At 41.2% G+C, this 17,593-nt stretch overlaps 1 protein-coding gene across 1 annotated transcript in view; it reads left to right on the forward strand.

Moving 5' to 3' along the window:
* The first annotated feature begins 1,190 nt into the window (after window positions 1–1,190).
* Window positions 1,191–17,593, forward strand: part of ABHD3 (abhydrolase domain containing 3, phospholipase) — a 31,932-nt gene continuing 15,529 nt past the window's right edge. Inside the window, exons 1-5 of the mRNA XM_084621706.1 lie at window positions 1,191–1,749; window positions 9,768–9,931; window positions 11,810–11,992; window positions 13,179–13,224; window positions 16,732–16,844. Of these exons, the coding sequence (XP_084477832.1) occupies window positions 1,468–1,749; window positions 9,768–9,931; window positions 11,810–11,992; window positions 13,179–13,224; window positions 16,732–16,844 (788 nt within the window). The 5' untranslated portion in view covers window positions 1,191–1,467. The remainder of the gene's footprint in view (window positions 1,750–9,767; window positions 9,932–11,809; window positions 11,993–13,178; window positions 13,225–16,731; window positions 16,845–17,593) is intronic.

The raw sequence follows: 17,593 nt of genomic DNA on the forward strand, positions 1-17,593 counted from the left end.
AGAGTCCAAGCCCAAATATCTGTACTTCAATTAAACAGTCCCTTAGCCTGAGCCCCACAAGTCCAAATCAGCTGGCACAGGCCAGCCACAGGGTTTTAATTGCAGTGTGATCATACCCAGTGTGTCACAACTAAAAAGAAGACGGAACAGATTGTTTAGCATAAGTAGTTAATACACATTTTGAGGGACCATTCAACATGACGTGGCCCATGAAGATTCATGTTTTTAAATCTTACAAAATCAGTTCAGCCCTCTTGCCAATGTGTGGCCCTGTATAAGTGAGAGATTACTAGTTACTATTACTGTCTGAATATACACATGCTTAAATAATAAATATGTTTTTTTTTCTATTTTGACAACTGACACGTTAGTTTTAAATTCCAACCTTGCCTTGGACTCTGTTCTCACTGAAAGTGAGGAGCTTTAGGTCTGTCTGAAGAATTGGGGTTCACAAAGTGACTGAATGGAAATGACACATTGGCCATGAAAGCGAGAAGGTGAAAGCCTTGGCCTAGAATGGACTTGTTCTGCCAGAGCAGTGATTCCTGAACTATATTCTGTAGAGAGCTGGCTGGGTATGTGTGATGCTTGAATATGACCATTATTATCATTGTTTCTACAACTGTTATGCAGTTGCAACAAATCTTGTACAAAGTATGTCACAAGGTGTAGACGGAAAAGTTATGATTTGCTAAGTATGATTACCCTGTTTATATGCATGTATCATTTTTTGAATCTGAAGTTATGAATATTGGCTATGTACAGGTATCTTATACATGTGTTGTATTCCTGGGTAACATCCAGCAGCAGACAGAATTTACATTGGTGCAAGACAGCTGTGGTATTGATGGCCCATCATGGACACTAAACTCTCACAATGGGGCATAGAAGAAACTCATCCTGCCCAGATAGTTCTTCCTGTCCACACCTCAGTCTCGGAGAGGCCCATGGCCACTCCTTGTGAGTTATCAAACCACGATGTAAGGACATGTGATATGCAGGGAAGCCCTTTCTACACCATCGCTCCCACCTGCTAGTGAGTCAAAGCGCTTTGGAAGCATGGCCTTGAGCCCACCCTGCAACAAGCCTGATTCCTGCGCCCCCATCACCAGCTAGAGGGCGGCAGGATCCTCCTGAATGCAGATCTCCCCACCCCCACCCCACCGCCACATCCCTGCCTCTCTAGCCCCCTGCCCGGGTGCGGCTCTTGCCCGCTGTCACAGCTGTCTCGCCCCGTCCCCCACTGCAGTAATCTCCGCCCGAGCGCACGGCCCCGGCCTTGGACCACCGGAGGGGAGGGCAGGGGCGGAGCAGTCTGGGCAGCCGCAAGGAGAGGAAGCTTCGCGGCAGCTGGGGCTGCCCCGGAGCGTTCCGCTGGCTGCGGCATCGGCACCGTCTGGATCTTGGGGAAGCGGCAGGAACGGGGTCAGCTGCCGGACTCCTTCCCCCCCTGCTTCCCTAGGGTGTATGCGCCGGTCCCCAGCCCTGCATCGCCGGGCGCTTCACACCCCCCCCCGCCCCAGTGTGTGTGTGTGTGTGTGTGTGTGTGTTTGTTGCATCCCGCCGACCAGTGCTGCCTTTGCTGCTATGAGGCTGCTGGAGACCGATCTGCAGGTGCTGACCCGGGAGCTGTCCCTGTACCTGGAGATCCAGGTGCCGGTGGGGCTCTTCGGTTCCGGTGTGGGCTTGTCCCTGGTGCTGGGCTTCACCGCCGCCTTCGCCTGCTATTACCTCAATAGCATCGCCAAGGTGAGTGGAGACAGGCGCGGTAGGATGGTTCTGGGGGTAGAGGACAGATAATGCTCTGACAGCTTTACAGTAGGGTCACCGTCAGGTTAAAACGCTTTTTTAAAAAGGCAAATGTCCTCGGCTCTGATACAAATCGCCGCTCTCTCGCTAAAGCCAAGAGGAGTTTGCAAAGCGCAGGGCACTTCAGCACTCGCCCCCTTTCTTCTGGTCTGAAGTTTCTTTCACCTTTGGACAAGTAAAAGCAAAGCCGCGTTGATTCCGCTTTCTAGGCGGCTTCCAGTCAATGTCACTGTCGCCTGCCCTAGAAGGGTGCTCCTTTGTTTGGGTTGCACACACTGCCGGGGAAATGCTCATTTGCTTACACAAACTGATTTACGGGATTTTTAGGTTTATTAAGTCTATCTTTTCGTATCCAATTTTTTGGGAGGGTGGGCAGGGGGATGGTGAGAAAATTGCCCTGACAGCATCCTTTTGTCAGTTTCAGTAGACAGACCATGGGTACAAGGAGTGCTGGAAGGAGAAATTAAGAAAATTCTCCCCCTTCTAAACCATCTATTCTCTGGCTCTAAGCATTTACTAACATTGCAGCCAAAGAAAGTAGTTTATCTTTCTCCTCTGTACAATTTTTCTGTTCCCTGCATTGTCATTAGTTAGATATACATACTTTGATATGCAGCTCAGACACTTCTATATTTCCTTCCCTGTATTTCACAAATAATTGACTCTGAAAGGGTTCACTCACCACAGGTGCACCTCCTTGTGGCTGGGTTATTATTTTTTTACCCCATCTGGCACTTCTGTTGGTCACCCCTGTGTCTGAATTGGATGCTCCCTTTTAACTCAGCCTTCTGACCAATCCCTAACCCCACTTCCAGGGTAATCCAGTCACACCAGACAAGCTGTCAGACACCACCTCAGTGGGTCTTCCGTTGCACCTCTAGGTCCTGCACCACTTCCCAGAGGCTGGTAGGGGAAGCCAGGCCCTCCTGCTAATCCAGGGACAAGTCTGACTAGCAATCCAGACCTGCTCAGTCTCAGTTGTTGTTTCCCTGCTCTTTCCTACCCCACCGCTTATCCCCTGCCTGTCTCTGTGTTTATCAGCAGAGTTTCCTCGGCTCCCTGTGGCTACATCACCCCCTCTAGACCTCTTGTGAGACTGCCTAGTCCAGGACAGGACCCCAGGTCTTACTCTCCCCCCAGCTCTCCTCCTTGCCCCTGACTAACTCCCTTTCCCTCTAGAGCAGTGATTCCCAAACTGAGGTTCGTGAACCCTTGGGGGTTTGCAAAATGTATCAGGGGGTTCTCAGAAAAAAATTCTGTAATAGTGGACAGAGCCATCCCTAGGGACCCTGGCCGCCGGGGCAGCCCGAGCCCTGTGACCATGACTTCCTGGAAGAACAAGTTTAAGCTTTGTTGTAGTCGTGCGTTGTTTGGCTGAACTGCTCAAGACCCGAATCCTTGTGGGAGGAACTCTTTATCTGAGCTGGCTTCTTAAATACCTACATGCTGTTTCACATCTGGTACTCTTTGATGAAACATGTAGGAGGCTTAATCGAAGTGATATGAGCTACAAAAGTGGAATCTTGGAAGAGTGTTGCCATTTTCATAATGTAATAAAATTAATAATGTAATGATAAATAATAATGTAATAATAAAGTGTGTAATAAGCATGTCATAAAAAAACTAATTATTTCCAAGATCACTGCTTCTATAATTTATGCTCAGATAAGGGAGAAAATTCCTGGAAATATTCATTTTTAGGAGGTTCACGAGATTTGATATTTTCGTGAAAGGGGTGTGGTGTTTAGATGCTGCTTGTAATTATTAGAACTGGGAGCACTGGCTGTTGGGAGTCTGAAAGGACAGGAAACAGGAAGTGGGGGGAAGATGAGGAGGCAGAGTGAGAGCTACCAAGGGTGCAGCAACAGCTTGGTAAAGAGGTTTCCACTTTAAAAATAAAGTCCTGTTGAAGTTTGTTAGTACCTTGCTTGGTTGCTACAACATTTTGGCAATGAGGATGGATCTTCTGCCTCTGAACCCACCTGCACCCTTTCTGCAAAGCCCAGGTGAGCCTCCAATTGCTTTTACTGCCTGGATCCGTATGTTTGAGACTTATCTGCTTGCAATCGCTGCTACAGAGATTTCTGAAGTAAGACAGCGTGCTGTGCTAATCCACTGCCTTGGAGCAGAAGGGCAGTGTATATTTTACACTTTTCCCATTGCAGATGGTAAATATGAGACTGCACTCACTGCATTAAATAACATTTTTGTGCCAAGAGTGAATGTAGTAGCTAATCGCTACAGATTTCGCCAGTGTGAGCAGAAAACAGGGGAGACTATAATGCAGTATATTGCTTCCCTGAGGAGTCTGATTGTAACTTGTGACTTTGGGAATATGGCAGATGAGATGATTAGAGACCAGCTCATTGTGAAAACAACCATGCTTCATGTAAGAGAACGTTTACTTCTAGAACCACAACTTACACTAGAAAAAGCAATAACCATTGCTACCCAGATTGAGTCAGCTACAGCTGAGCAGGGATACAGGAGGCACAGTCCAGGCTGTGACTCCTTTGCAGAAAAGTTCACTATCGCTGCAGACAAATGATTACAAGGAGAAAACTAATGGAAAACCACCGAATCAGCAAATTCAGAATACAGTAAAAGAATGCTTTCACTGTGGATCCCCACAACACCTTGAAAGCTACACAGGATGTCCGGCAAAAGTAGCTCAGTGCAATGATTGCAAAAAGATTGGGCATTTTGCTAAAGTATGTCGCAGCAGCCAGTTCAATCAACAGGTGCATTCCGTTACAATACCAGATGTTACTGTGCTGAGCGTGGACAAAATCACTACTGCACGTATTCCAGAACAAATAAAGTGCACAGTAAACATTTCCGCCATACCCTCAGGCAAATCACACTCTATTAAGCTAATGTTGGACACTGGCTCAGCAGTATCTATACTACCTGATTCCATCTATTTGCATTACTTTAAAGATGTGCCTCTTACTGAACCCAAACTTCACTTGGTGTGCTATTTGAAAAACCATATTCCAGTACATAGCTGCCTGCCAGCAATTGTTACTTTTGGTGATTGCTGTGTAACTGCAGAGTTCTACATTGTCCACAAAGGCACTCCTATCCTTGGCAGAGATTTATTGGCTGCTTTAAATCTCAGGGTAGTTAATGGACGCATTGATCTTCCTCAGCAAAACACTCTTGTGGTACACACACCAGTTTCAGCTGGGCCCAACACCAGGTTGAGGAGAAACTCGGCTGTGCATATGGGTTTCTACATAAAGTTAAAATGCGGAATAATGTGATGCCTGTATGACAGAAATTACGGTGCTTACCATTTTCAGTCAGGGAAGCTGTTTCAGAGGAACTTAGAAAACTTGTTCAAGAGGACCATTCAAGAATTGTTCAAAAGAACATTATTGAAGAGATTAACTCCTCGGAATGGGTTTCACCTTTAGTAGTGATGCAGAAGAAGGATGGAGGCATTCGCCTTTGTGTGGACTTAAGGGAGCCAAATAAAGCTATTGTGATTGACAGCCATCCTCTTCCTCACATAGAAGAAGTATTTGCAGAACTCTGTGGAGCAAAGATGTTTTCTACTCTTGATTTGCAGACCGCATACTACCAGGTTATGTTGCATGAAGATAGCAGAGACCTCACAGCATTTATTACCCATGAGGGACTATTCCGTTTTAAACGTGTCCCATACGGTCTTGCATCAGCCCCAAGTGCCTTCCAAAAAATGATGTAATTGATTCTGAAGAATCAACATGGAGTTCAGTGCTATTTGGATGATATTATCGTGTTTGGAAATACTTTGGAGGAGCATGACAATAACTTGCAGTCGGTACTAAACTGCATCAGCAAAGCAGGCCTCAACCTCAATAGGTCCAAATGCAAATTTAGACAAACTGAACTCTCCTTTTTGGGGCATACAATTTCACAGGCTGGACTAAAACCTGATCCAGATCATATCCTGGCAATTTCAAATGCTCCTCCTCCAACAGATTTGCAAACCTTACGTTCCTTCTTGGGTCTTACCTCCTGACATGCAAAATTCATTCCCAGTTATGCTTCTGTCATTGAATTGTTATGAGAATTACTACAGAGAAGTTCAACTTTAGTGTGGACAACGGATGCACCAGCTAGTTTCGAAACGGTGAAAGACTTGATTATACATAGTCCAGTATTTGCACTATTCACTCCTGCATTGCCCACAATTGTAACTACTGATCCTTCTGATTATGGACTTGGGGCTGTCCTCACACAACTTCATGAGGACAACACAGAGAGGACTGTTGCATTTGCTTCAAGGACACTAAGTAATGCTGAGAGAAAATATTCTACAGTCGAAAAAGAAGCACTTGCTTGTGTTTGGGCTACTGAAAAATGGAGAACTTACCTGTGGGGCCGCATGTTCAAGTTGCGCACAGACCGCAGCCTTTTGACAACGTTGCTCACCACAAAAGGACTGGGAAGAGCAGGATATCATATTGATAGATGGTCTGCAAGACTACTCGCTTTCAATTATGAACCGGAATGTAAGCCTGGAAACCAAAATGTGGTAGCTTATTGCCTTTCTCACCTGCCTTTGCCTTCACCAGATGGTCTACTGGAGGATGAGGATGTAGTAGTTACGCTTATTATAAGCACTCTTACTGCAGTTACAAAAGTACAATTTCAAGCTGCTTGTTCAGCGTGTCCAATTCAACAAAAACTATGGGAATTTCTGATAAAGAGATGGCCCAGTAACCCTAAAAACCTTGACCCAGTTTTGCTGCCTTATTTTAGAGTTTGGGATGAACTTTCTTTGCTTGATGGCTGTGTGCTACGAGGTACACACCAGCTACTTGTGCCAGAAGAATTACAGTCAAAACCCATACACCTGGCACACGATACTCATCAAGGAATTGTCAGAACCAAACAATGACTACGGGATCTGTATTGGTGGCCAGAGATGGACTCTCAAACTGAAGCACTCATACAATCCTGTGTCACTTGCCAAATGCATGATAAGGCAGCAGTGACATGTACCCCTCCATTACAGCCTGTTCCTCTTCCTGAATCTGCCTGGGCAAAAGTGGCAATTGACATTGTAGGACCCTTTGATACTGCTCCAAAAGCCATCACCTTAATAGACTATTTCAGTAAATGGCCTGAGGTAGCGTTTACATCGCAAATCTCTTCTGCTACAGTAATTAAGTTCCTCTCTTCAGTTTTTAGCAGGGAAGGTAACCCCAAAGGACTGGTTTCAGATAATGGTAGTCAATTTACTTCCCTGGAGTTTGAAACTTTTCTAGCAGAGAGGAACATTTTACACAGAAGGTCATCCCTATATTACCCTCAAGCCGATGGGGAAATCGGTTTAACAGAAGTTTGAAAAAGAGTTTGCAAAAGGCTAAACTGGACAGGCGATTGTGGATAACCTTCAGTACTGATTTCTTGCAAGCACCCGGGCTACACAACATGCCACAACGCAAAGATCACCCGCAGAGTTACTGCATGGGAAACAGATGAACATCTACCTGCACATCTACCAATGTGATATATGCCATCATGTGCAAGCAATGCCCTCTGCCATGTACATTGGTCAAACTGGACAGTCTCTATGTAAAAGAATAAATGGACACAAATCAGATGTCAAGAATTATAACATTCATAAACCAGTCGGAGAACACTTCAATCTCTCTGGTCACGCGATTACAGGCATGAAAGTTGGATATTACAACAGAAAAACTTCAAAACCAGACTCCAGCGAGAGACTGCTGAATTGGAATTCATTTGCAAATTGGATACAATTAACTTAGGCTTGAATAGAGACTGGGAGTGGCTAAGTCATTATGCAAGGTAACCTATTTCCCCTTGTTCCCCCCAACCCCCTATCGCTCAGACGTTCTTGTTAAACCCTGGATTTGTGCTGGAAATGGCCCACCTTGATTATCATACACATTGTAAGGAGAGTGATCACTTTAGATAGGCTATTACCAGCAGGAGAGTGGGGTGGGGGGAGAGAAAACCTTTTGAAGTGATAAACACCCATTTTTTCATGATCTGTGTGTATAAAAACATCCTCACTGCATTTTCCACTTTTATGCATCCGATGAAGTGAGCTGTAGCTCACGAAAGCTTATGCTCAAATAAATTGGTTAGTCTCTAAGGTGCCACAAGTACTCCTTTTCTTTTTGCGAATACAGACTAACACGGCTGCAACTCTGAAAACTGAACATTGCTGGACTGTAAAAGGCACGACCTGATGCCCCAGCCAAGGATGATGTGAGAAAAACAGTTGAACAGAACCCAGCAAAGTATAAGGCTTTCACAGACAAGCGGCGGGGTGCTAAGGAACCAAAGTTTGAGTGTGGTTCCTTCGTTAGAATACGAAAACCTGGAATTTTACACAAAGGGGACCATAAATTCACAGCTCCTCTTAAAATTATAGAGAAGAAGGGACCTTATACCTATCTACTTTCTGATGGGCGGGTATGGAATGCTTCTTATCTTGCACCTGCCTATGCACCAAGAGGAGATTATGCTAACACCCAGTCTGCATTGGATGACTTCACTGTAGTATCAACACAACAAGACGTTGCACTGGAACAGGGGCTTGAGAGACGGCCTGTCAGACCAGATGACCACCTGTCTGGACTAGAGACAATGTTATGTAGTATCTAGTGTTTTCAGTGTAATATTTCTGCCAACAGTATAGTGTCTTGTTTCATATTTGTTCCTGTGGTTAGAACAACAATGTTTATTTTAATTGGGAGAGTGTCTTAAGGGAGGAGGGAATGTGGTGTTTAGATGCTGCTTGTAATTATTAGAACTCGGAGCACTGGTTGTTTGGAGTCTGAAAGGACAGGAAACAGGAAGGGGGGGAAAAGTTGAGGAGGCGGAATGAGAGCTACCGAGGGTGCAGCAGCAGCTTGGTAAAGAGGTTTCCACTTTAAAAATAAAGTTCTGTTGAAGTTTGTTAGTACCTTGCCTGGTTGCTACAACAAGGGGTTAACGAGTTGTTAAAGTTTGGGGACCACTGCGCTAGAGAGTGACTACAGACCTCCTCCTTACAACCCCTTCCTGCTCGCACTTCCTGGCTTTATACTATTAGCCCAGCTCTGCTCCCAGCTGGGCTTTGTCTGCTATTAGGCCCTATCAAGCCCCAGTTCTCCAGGTACAGCATCTAAGGTTAATTGACCTCACCAGTCCCACCTTAACACAGTCAGGGCTTGTGTGGGGTGGACCCCACTTCACAGACTCAAATAATTTGGATGCAATGAGCCAGATCTTCATCTGGTGTAATTTACACCAGATAAGGATTTGGCCTGATGTTTCATTTCTTGAGAAAGTACAGGAGACACTGTATGTGATTACTGGGAATATACCCAGAGGCTTTTCCACCAAAGGAAGGATGGCCTTGTGGTTAAGGCAAAAGACTGGGTGCTGGGAGAATTTGGTCCTGTTGCTGGCTGGGCTTTAGGCGGTGTCTAGCACTTTCTTCAAATTTCCCACTGTTGCACTACTGCTGAGAAGCTAGAGAGGACTAAGTAACATCTTGTTTAAAATACTAGCAGCTTGTCAGCACTAGCATTCCCACAGACCTCAAACTTCCTGTACAAAGAGTGTGTTTGTGTTTCTTTATTTCCCCATCTGTGAAATGCGGGTAATAATATTTGCCTGTTACACAAGCTTTTTTGGGACATAAGTCATATTTGCAAAGTGCTTTCCATCCTTTGATGGAAGGCATTATGCCAGCATAAACTATTTTTCATGAGAGTATAAGTACTTTAATAACCTGTTTTAGAACCATCTCATGAATCCATAATGTTTAGAATCAATAGTGTTGTTCTTTGCTTTTTGCTGGTGCTTTTTGATGTACTTATGTTTTTAAAATGAAAGCAAAAATTAATTACGAAAATAAATGAGCTCGCTGGTAGAGAATGAAACAGCCTTGCCTGAGTTTTGTTAATGGATGCTGCATACCTGACTGTGGTCTCTCTTCCTAGAAACCTCAGTTGGTGACTGGCAGTGAGAGCTTCAGCCGCTTTCTCCAAGAACATTGTCCTGTAGTGACAGAAACTTACTGCCCCACAGTATGGTGCTGGGAGGGCCGGGTGCAGACCCTCTTGCGTCCCTTCATCACCTCAAGACCCCCAGTGGAGTATAGGAAGTGAGTGCCTCTTTCTTGCAAGTTACTAATTTTTCTGCAGCCACATTATCATCAATGCTGATAGTATTTCATGTAACTAGTAATTTAGGAACCACCAGAACTCAGATACCACAGTAATGCTTGTGGTATAATAACCTAGATAGATGTATATGTCTTAGGTAGTGTATACCATACCTTGGGGGGAGAGGGAAGCATACTGTTACTCTTTTTCCCAGCTTAAAAACTGCTCCTTTAGTATTCCTTTTAACTCCCCACCAGAGCCAAATTCAGCTCTTTGGTAAGTAGGCACAACTCTTCTGAGTGCCAGGGATAAATCTTGCCCCCAGGTTTATCCTTTGTTCTTGGATGCTTGAGTTAGGACATGAATAGGTATTTATATTTATTGCTCTTTCTCTAATAATCTCCCTTACACACACATGGGGCTCAGTCTTCAGGTCCTTCAAAGCTGCATTTGGCACAGGCCCCGAGGGTGAGGGAAAAGTGGTTTTATGTCACCTTTACAACTTCCCTGAACCTGGGCCCAGGCAGATGCTACTTCAGCCCCTTGTGCAATGTTGAGTAGCTTCAGCTTGCACCAGCTCCCAAAGGGATATTCTAAAGGACAACTAGGATGGCTGGAGCACAGAACTGCTTTGGCCAGACCCTGTTTTCCTGCTCCACAACATTTCCTTTATTCCCGGGTCTGTGAGGAAGGTGGATAGATCTGGGAACACAGACTTTGTGCCACTCAAGCTTTGCCTCATGCAAGAAGAATCCTCAACTGGCCATGTAAAGCAGCTTTAAGTCTGCTTCTTGTTGCTGAAGCAGTGCAAAGCAGACTTAGCAGGGCCCAGGATTTGGCTTATTCACTTTAAAATATGTGATTCATATATGTGATTCATATGTGATTCATATTCACTAGTGCTACTAGTGTTGTATTGCTGAGGAAAGAAAAGTTATACGTAAGGAAGACCTCATTATGGTAATTTGTAGAGCATTTGAGTGTTTGTTCACTTTCTTCATCAGAAAGTTGCTAGATGACAGGGAAAATACAGTATGCTTATAAAACTGACTCAAAACTTCATCTGATGGTTTAAGCCTTGCTTGGTTTCTTGGCATATTATCAAGTTTGTTGCAGTCTTAACACAGATGAGTTTTAAAAGTACTAACTAGCAAAATTTGTAGACATAGGGCAGGGGTTCTCAACCTGTGGCCCGTGTGCCACTTACAGTCCAATCAACGCAGAGCTGTGGCCCATGTGATATCCTCAGGGCCATACAGGTAGCATTGGATGCAGCCCACATAACATGTTGTGGGCCGCATATGTGGCCCAGAATGGTAAATAGGTTGAGAACCACTGACATAGGGTGACATCCTGGCCTCATTTAAACAATGTGTGTTTCTGTCAATAAAACATACACACGCACAGAACCCCCTTAACTTACCAAAACAAAACCCACTACACACATTTCTCCCCCAAGGAGATGATGAGAGAAAAAAACGTGTGACAGAAGTTAGTCACATTGCTTAATTTCCTACTAGATGACATTCATACTACAGTGACGAGCATGTTATTAGAATCTCTATAGAAGGCAATGGCAAAACTCCCATTGACTTCAATGGGACCAGGATTTCACCAGTAATTCACAAAGGACTAGATCCTGAGCTGGTGGAAATCAGCATAGCTCCGCAGAGGAAATATACTGACTTACACTAGCTGAAGGTCTGGCCCTTAATGAATTACAATTACACACAAATTTTGCTAGCTAATACTTTTAATACTAAAATAAGATTAAGGATATAAATTCCACAACTAATATTTTCTGAACTGTAAATACCTTTCATGGTACATTTAAAAAAAACCCTAATCAATATTGTCTCTTGAACTGTTCCTTTCAGTGAGCTTATTAAAACAACAGATGGAGGACAGATTTCACTGGATTGGTTTGATAATAATGACAGCATATGTTTTCCGGATGCCAGCACAAGACCCACTATCCTATTACTGCCTGGCCTCACAGGAACAAGCAAGGAATCCTACATTCTTCACATGATCCAACAGAGTGAAATGCTGGGATATAGGTACTCCTAGCTTCACTGGCTAGCGTTTTGCTTGTTCAACTAAAATTGTTTGTATGTGTGTGTGTATAAGATGTCTACTAGAGCAAATTATATCTACAGAAATAAATTACATAGGATAATATTTGATAATAATAAATAAGAATTGTATAGAGCACTGTATGGGCCTATTTCTCTACTGCCCTCCACCTCATGCAAAGTGTGTGCAAAATGCAAGATGTCAGAGCAGCAGCTTTCAGACATACTTTGCTCAGGTGTAAATTACCACACAAGGTGTAAGGGAATGGAAAATGATTCCCTTAATTATTTATAAACGTGTCTTATTCATTCTTTTTGTAAGCTTTCCTTTGTTCCTTCAAGAGGAGGGCTGTTGTGTTGAGCTCCAAACAGGCGAATGTGGAGGGGACTGTTGGGGTTGCCAGCTCAGGCAAGGGCTACTGGATCCATACTTACTCAGATCCAGTGACCACAAGCCCCTATCTACTGTGTGTAGAGTGGCAGCATTCCAGCCCTATAACTGATGGTTAAGGGGTAGATTTTGTCATGCAAGAACTGTTCTGCCCATAGCCCACTTATTCAGGCTTATTCAGGCATAAAGTCCATCTTTTTTGCATGTAATCAACTTTTTGAAAAACTAAAAGTTTTTAGAGTAGACAGGAAAAATAAAACAATAAGATTTATCAAGAAAACTAAAGATCTTTAAATCAAGGTAATTCTTACTACCAGAAAGCTTTGCCACTATCACTAGGATCAAATAGAGAGAGGTCCATGCTGCACCGATTGAAAACTCCCCTCCGCAACAACCCATACAAAACTCTGGGGTGTTTAGATCTGTGGTTTTGGTTCTGGCTCATGTCTACTACCAAATAAACATAATATAGGCTGACTCTGATTCTGCAATTTGATCTTCATGGGCAGATACATGTCCATATAGAGCCCAATTGACTTCAGTGAATCTCTGTGCAGGCGTAAGAGTCCATCCACGCAGGTAGGATTGCAGGATAAGAACTTTACATATTGAGTAAATAAATTTAGACTTCTTATTGGAACACATTTCTTTATGTATTTCCAGTACATTTTTTTATTTTTAAATGACCTTTAAAAATAAAAGTGTAATCCTAAAATGATTCTTGTACACGTCTATACAATAAACAATGTATATATTCAGATTTACCTTCTCAATTTTTAGATGTGTGGTTTTTAACAACCGAGGAACTGCTGGTGAGACTCTCTTGGTAAGGATCAATTTTTTAAAAAATAAGAACTTTCATTGTGTAGACAGCATGTATTGAAGTCATCAGTGTTAATTCTTAGGGCTGGATTCTAATCTAAGATGACCACGCTTGATGTGGCTAACTAATAAATGACTAGTATAGAATCTAATCTGTAGTTGACAGAGTGCATATCTCTAATTATATTTATTCAGATTAGGATAGCACCCATCTTCAATTTTTAACCTCAGTTCTTATAGTGGAATATGCTAAAATGTGGTTGGTCAGTTAGGGCCAGATCAAAAGCCCTGGAAATCAATGGAAAGATTCCCATTGACTTCTATGAGTTTTGGGTCAGGCCCTTAGTTCTTGATTTTATAACTGGCATATATTCACCTTTTAAAAAGGCTAATCATTTCTTATATGGCATCTACTTTACTTATAGGGGCTCCATGTTCCTTGATAAAGAGCAAACCATAGACGTTTAAAGTTCAGAAATCATACTGTCGTTTTCTGAATTTTGGATGGTTGGATGTCATCAATAAAAATGCTTTGTGATAGCTGCTTTTCTGGAGGATAACATGACTTTTGCAGCAATAAATAAATGTACTATAATCTGCACAATACAGATGGAGTGTATTCCATTGATGTATTTCATTTTATAAAGATTTGAATAATTTAATATCTCTACCAGCAAAATTAATATCTTTTGTATTTTCTTCTCCAAAAATACTATATTATCTAAATGTACATTTGTAATTTATCCATTGCAATATTTTCTAATGTTTTAACACATAAATCAGAAATAAGCAGTGGCAGTTACTTTAAACTGAATTGTCTGTATGAATTTTAACTGGACCTGGATAAAATTTTTAAAAACTTTGCCGTTATTAACTGACCCACCATTATGCATTATTGTATGAATGAACCAGTTTTATCTGAAACATTTTGTTTTTTGATATAAGCCTACTTTTATTTTTTTCCCAACAATTACAATACAAGATGAGCTACTAGCAGAAGTTGTTTTCAGGATTTACACAGCATATTATTTTAGAAACTAGTGATAAATTACTGAAAACTTAAAGCTAAGAACTTTTTGCAGCTAGGCTCAAGATGTGCTGAAATATTGCTGAATAAGCTTTGTTTCTTCATATATATTTTGTTGGCAAGTTCTGCAGCTGTTATGAGTGTGCACAATACTGTGTATTGTTTGCATTTTTTTAATCCACTGATTTTTAAAACAACTTAAAATGCCCATTGTGCTTTCTCTTAACCCATTAAAATGTTTCAGTGAAAACACTGCCATGTTACTTTTCTGCATACTTTTGGAGATGTATATACAAAGCTGTTTTGTGACACACAAAGTCCTTGTTGATGAATTTCAGATTCAGTAAGTGAAAAGATCTCTTGTTTCAATGCTTTGTGTTTATTTCAGTGTAATCGGCTTAACATATTTTATAAGATCTTACTATGGACTAAAACGGCTGAAGTTATAACATTTTTTCTGCAGGTTTTTTCCCCCCACATATTTATATAAAATCCCCAAGTAATGAGTCTGAAGCATAGTCAGGCAACATAATAAAACGTAGTCATGACAATAATTCTTGTTCTTGTCTTTAGAGAGTGATTTAACTTTAAATTTCCATTATACAATGCCTATTTAAAGGATCAGGACTTAAAAAATACTGTACTATCATTGGTGTTCTGTTGAACGTTAGTTTGTTAGAATGAATTACTGTTTTTAAATGATCATATGTTAGATGAGCACAGGCATTTCAGTTGAAAAAGCAACAGATACGTTTATTTTATTGTTTTAAAATATCCTCATACAGCACATAGAAATGCACTTGGGTTTCAGAAATTAAATGTCATATAAGCCCAGTATCTCTCTGTTTTTACAGGATTTAAGTCAAGCATACTTTCTTATGAAAAACATTGTAATCTCCTTAATGAAAATAATTTACTTTTCTTTCTGCAGACTTGCCTATTTAATTGAAATAAAATACATTCACACTCAGTTTATAATTAATTAGCTATAATAAAGTAAGTGGTAACTCATGTCGTTTTAATTATCCCAATCCCAGCTTTTTTCCTCCTTTTGTATTTTATTTTTAACTTCAGTATTTTTATATTCTTGTTAGGTAAATTGAAATTAATTAATTTTGTCTAATTAAATGTATTAAAACCAGCCACAAATTTCCAGGCTGTTTAATTGCAAGCAGTTAGAAAAAAAAAAAGCTGAAAATACATTGTTGCCTCAGGTTCATGAGATTCTGAATGAACAAAACTAAAACATCTTGTATGATATTTTAAATACCTGAGGTGAAATCTTTATCCTGTTGAAGTCAAGGGGAGTTTTGTCACTGGCCTCAGTAGGGATAGGATTTTTCCTTGGCATCTTTAATAACAAATATACAGTTAAAAATCTTTGTTTTGGCATATATGAAATCCACAGGTTACTGGGTATGTGTGGGTGTGGGTGTGGGTGTGTGTGTTATGGGGGGGTGGGAGCTATTTTATGGATTCTTATTGTGCCTGAGGGTAGATGCCTCCACTTGTACTGCCTTCCACAACCTGAGCAGGTAAAACTATAAAGTCTTGTTTATTCTTTGGGTAAGTGGAGGAGAGATGGGACAATAAGGACCAGGTGAAACTCTCATTGAACGCAGTGGGAGTCTCTCCAGGCTCCAGATCGGGAAAGGATTCCTATTCAGAACTTGAAAAGACGCTTAAAGTTAGCTTGTGCTTAAGTGTTGTCCTGAACAGGAATGGAGAACACACACCCTGAAGTGCTTTCCTAAATCAGAGCTTTAATGAACAGATCTCTTGTTTGGATGCCTTTCAGTGTAACCAGCTTCAAATATTTTTGTATTTTAAACTTCTGCAACAAACTAAGATATCAGAAGTTATAATGCTTTCTTCAGGGTATTCTGCCTGTATTAGAATTGGAAAATGCTCAAAGGGACCGCCTAGTTTAAAAGAGGTTTTAATAGCATTAGTACTAAAGCTATTTTAAACAAGACTTTTTGTAGTACCTAAATATTGACTAGTTTTTTAAAAGTTTCTATATGTAAATTTAATTTTACTGAATATTTACTAGCACATTTAAATGTGGATTAAGATGAAGAAATGGGCATCACACACACTTTAGAAAGTTCTTGTAGGCCACTCTCCTTTCTACATGTTGCAGTCTTCATGATGTGCTTTACTTCCTCATAGATTTTTAACTAGCAATGATGCCTATCAATTTTCGAACAAATTTCAGCTACAGACTCTATGTCCAGAATTTGTCCAGTTAATTTTTGGAAAGTTGCAGATATTGAGCATACCTCTCAGCTGTTAGTTATTGTGCTCAAAAATATGACTCCTACTGCCACTTCTTTCCCAAAATTATGTAGGTTCATCTTACTGTAGTTTGATGGGAAATGTTAAGTGTGTCATGTTATGTAAACCATCCAGCTTCCACTTTGGTTTGTCCTTAAGGATGATGCAAATACTTATGCTAGTGTTTTTCCTTGTCGCTCCTTACAGACACCAAGGACTTACTGTGCTGCTAACACAGAGGATTTGGAAGCTGTTATTCATCATTTACACAACATGCATGCCTCAGCTCCATTTATGGCAGCAGGTGTTTCTATGGGCGGGTAAGAATTTATATAACAGAAATCACTTTAATTTAGTTTACCAATCATGAGCTAAGAGTGCTGCTGTTTGGCTGTAGTTTAGTGCAGTGTAATGTTTTATGGAGTGAAATGGAGTAAAAATAGTTAATACAGTTATAAAAATCAACAAAGATCCTAATTAAGGGTTCTGTTTAGCAGGATGCAGTGGGATGGGTGCTCATCTACATGGCTGAATTTCATTTCTCAGCCCCCACAAACAGATTTTGCAAATGCATTAAATCTTATTTGAAACCCATGGGTGTAAAATGGAACTTTTATCCATATAGGCAGGTCTCCATTAATTGTTTCATGATTGTGGAATTTGCCATGGAATTCACCCAGGTTGTAAATTGTGCTCTAAAATCCATTATTTCACTTTTTTAAAAAAAGTAGTGTCCCTATACTTCCTGAGGCTTGTCTAGAATCAGATAAAAGGTTTGTTTTGAAAACCATCTTTAGCTAATACATTTTAAAACCTCAGTATAGACAGGGCAAGTTGCAGTCGGAATTCTCATTGCTAGTAGAGATCAAACCTTGAGGGGAGCCTAGAGTTCACTTTGACTGGCTAAGATGTTAACAATGATTTGACCTGTCTACACCATGATTTTCAAATGTGCTAGCACATTAACTAGCACCTTGAAAAAAACTTTTGTATTTGTCTAGACAAGCCCATGATTGCACTGAAAATCCTAAAAATGTGAATTGAATATAACCAATTTAGTGATGTCTTT

Source organism: Lepidochelys olivacea (genome assembly GCF_965140295.1).
Source record: "Lepidochelys olivacea isolate rLepOli2 genome assembly, chromosome: 2".
Taxonomy (NCBI): Eukaryota; Metazoa; Chordata; order Testudines; family Cheloniidae; genus Lepidochelys; species Lepidochelys olivacea.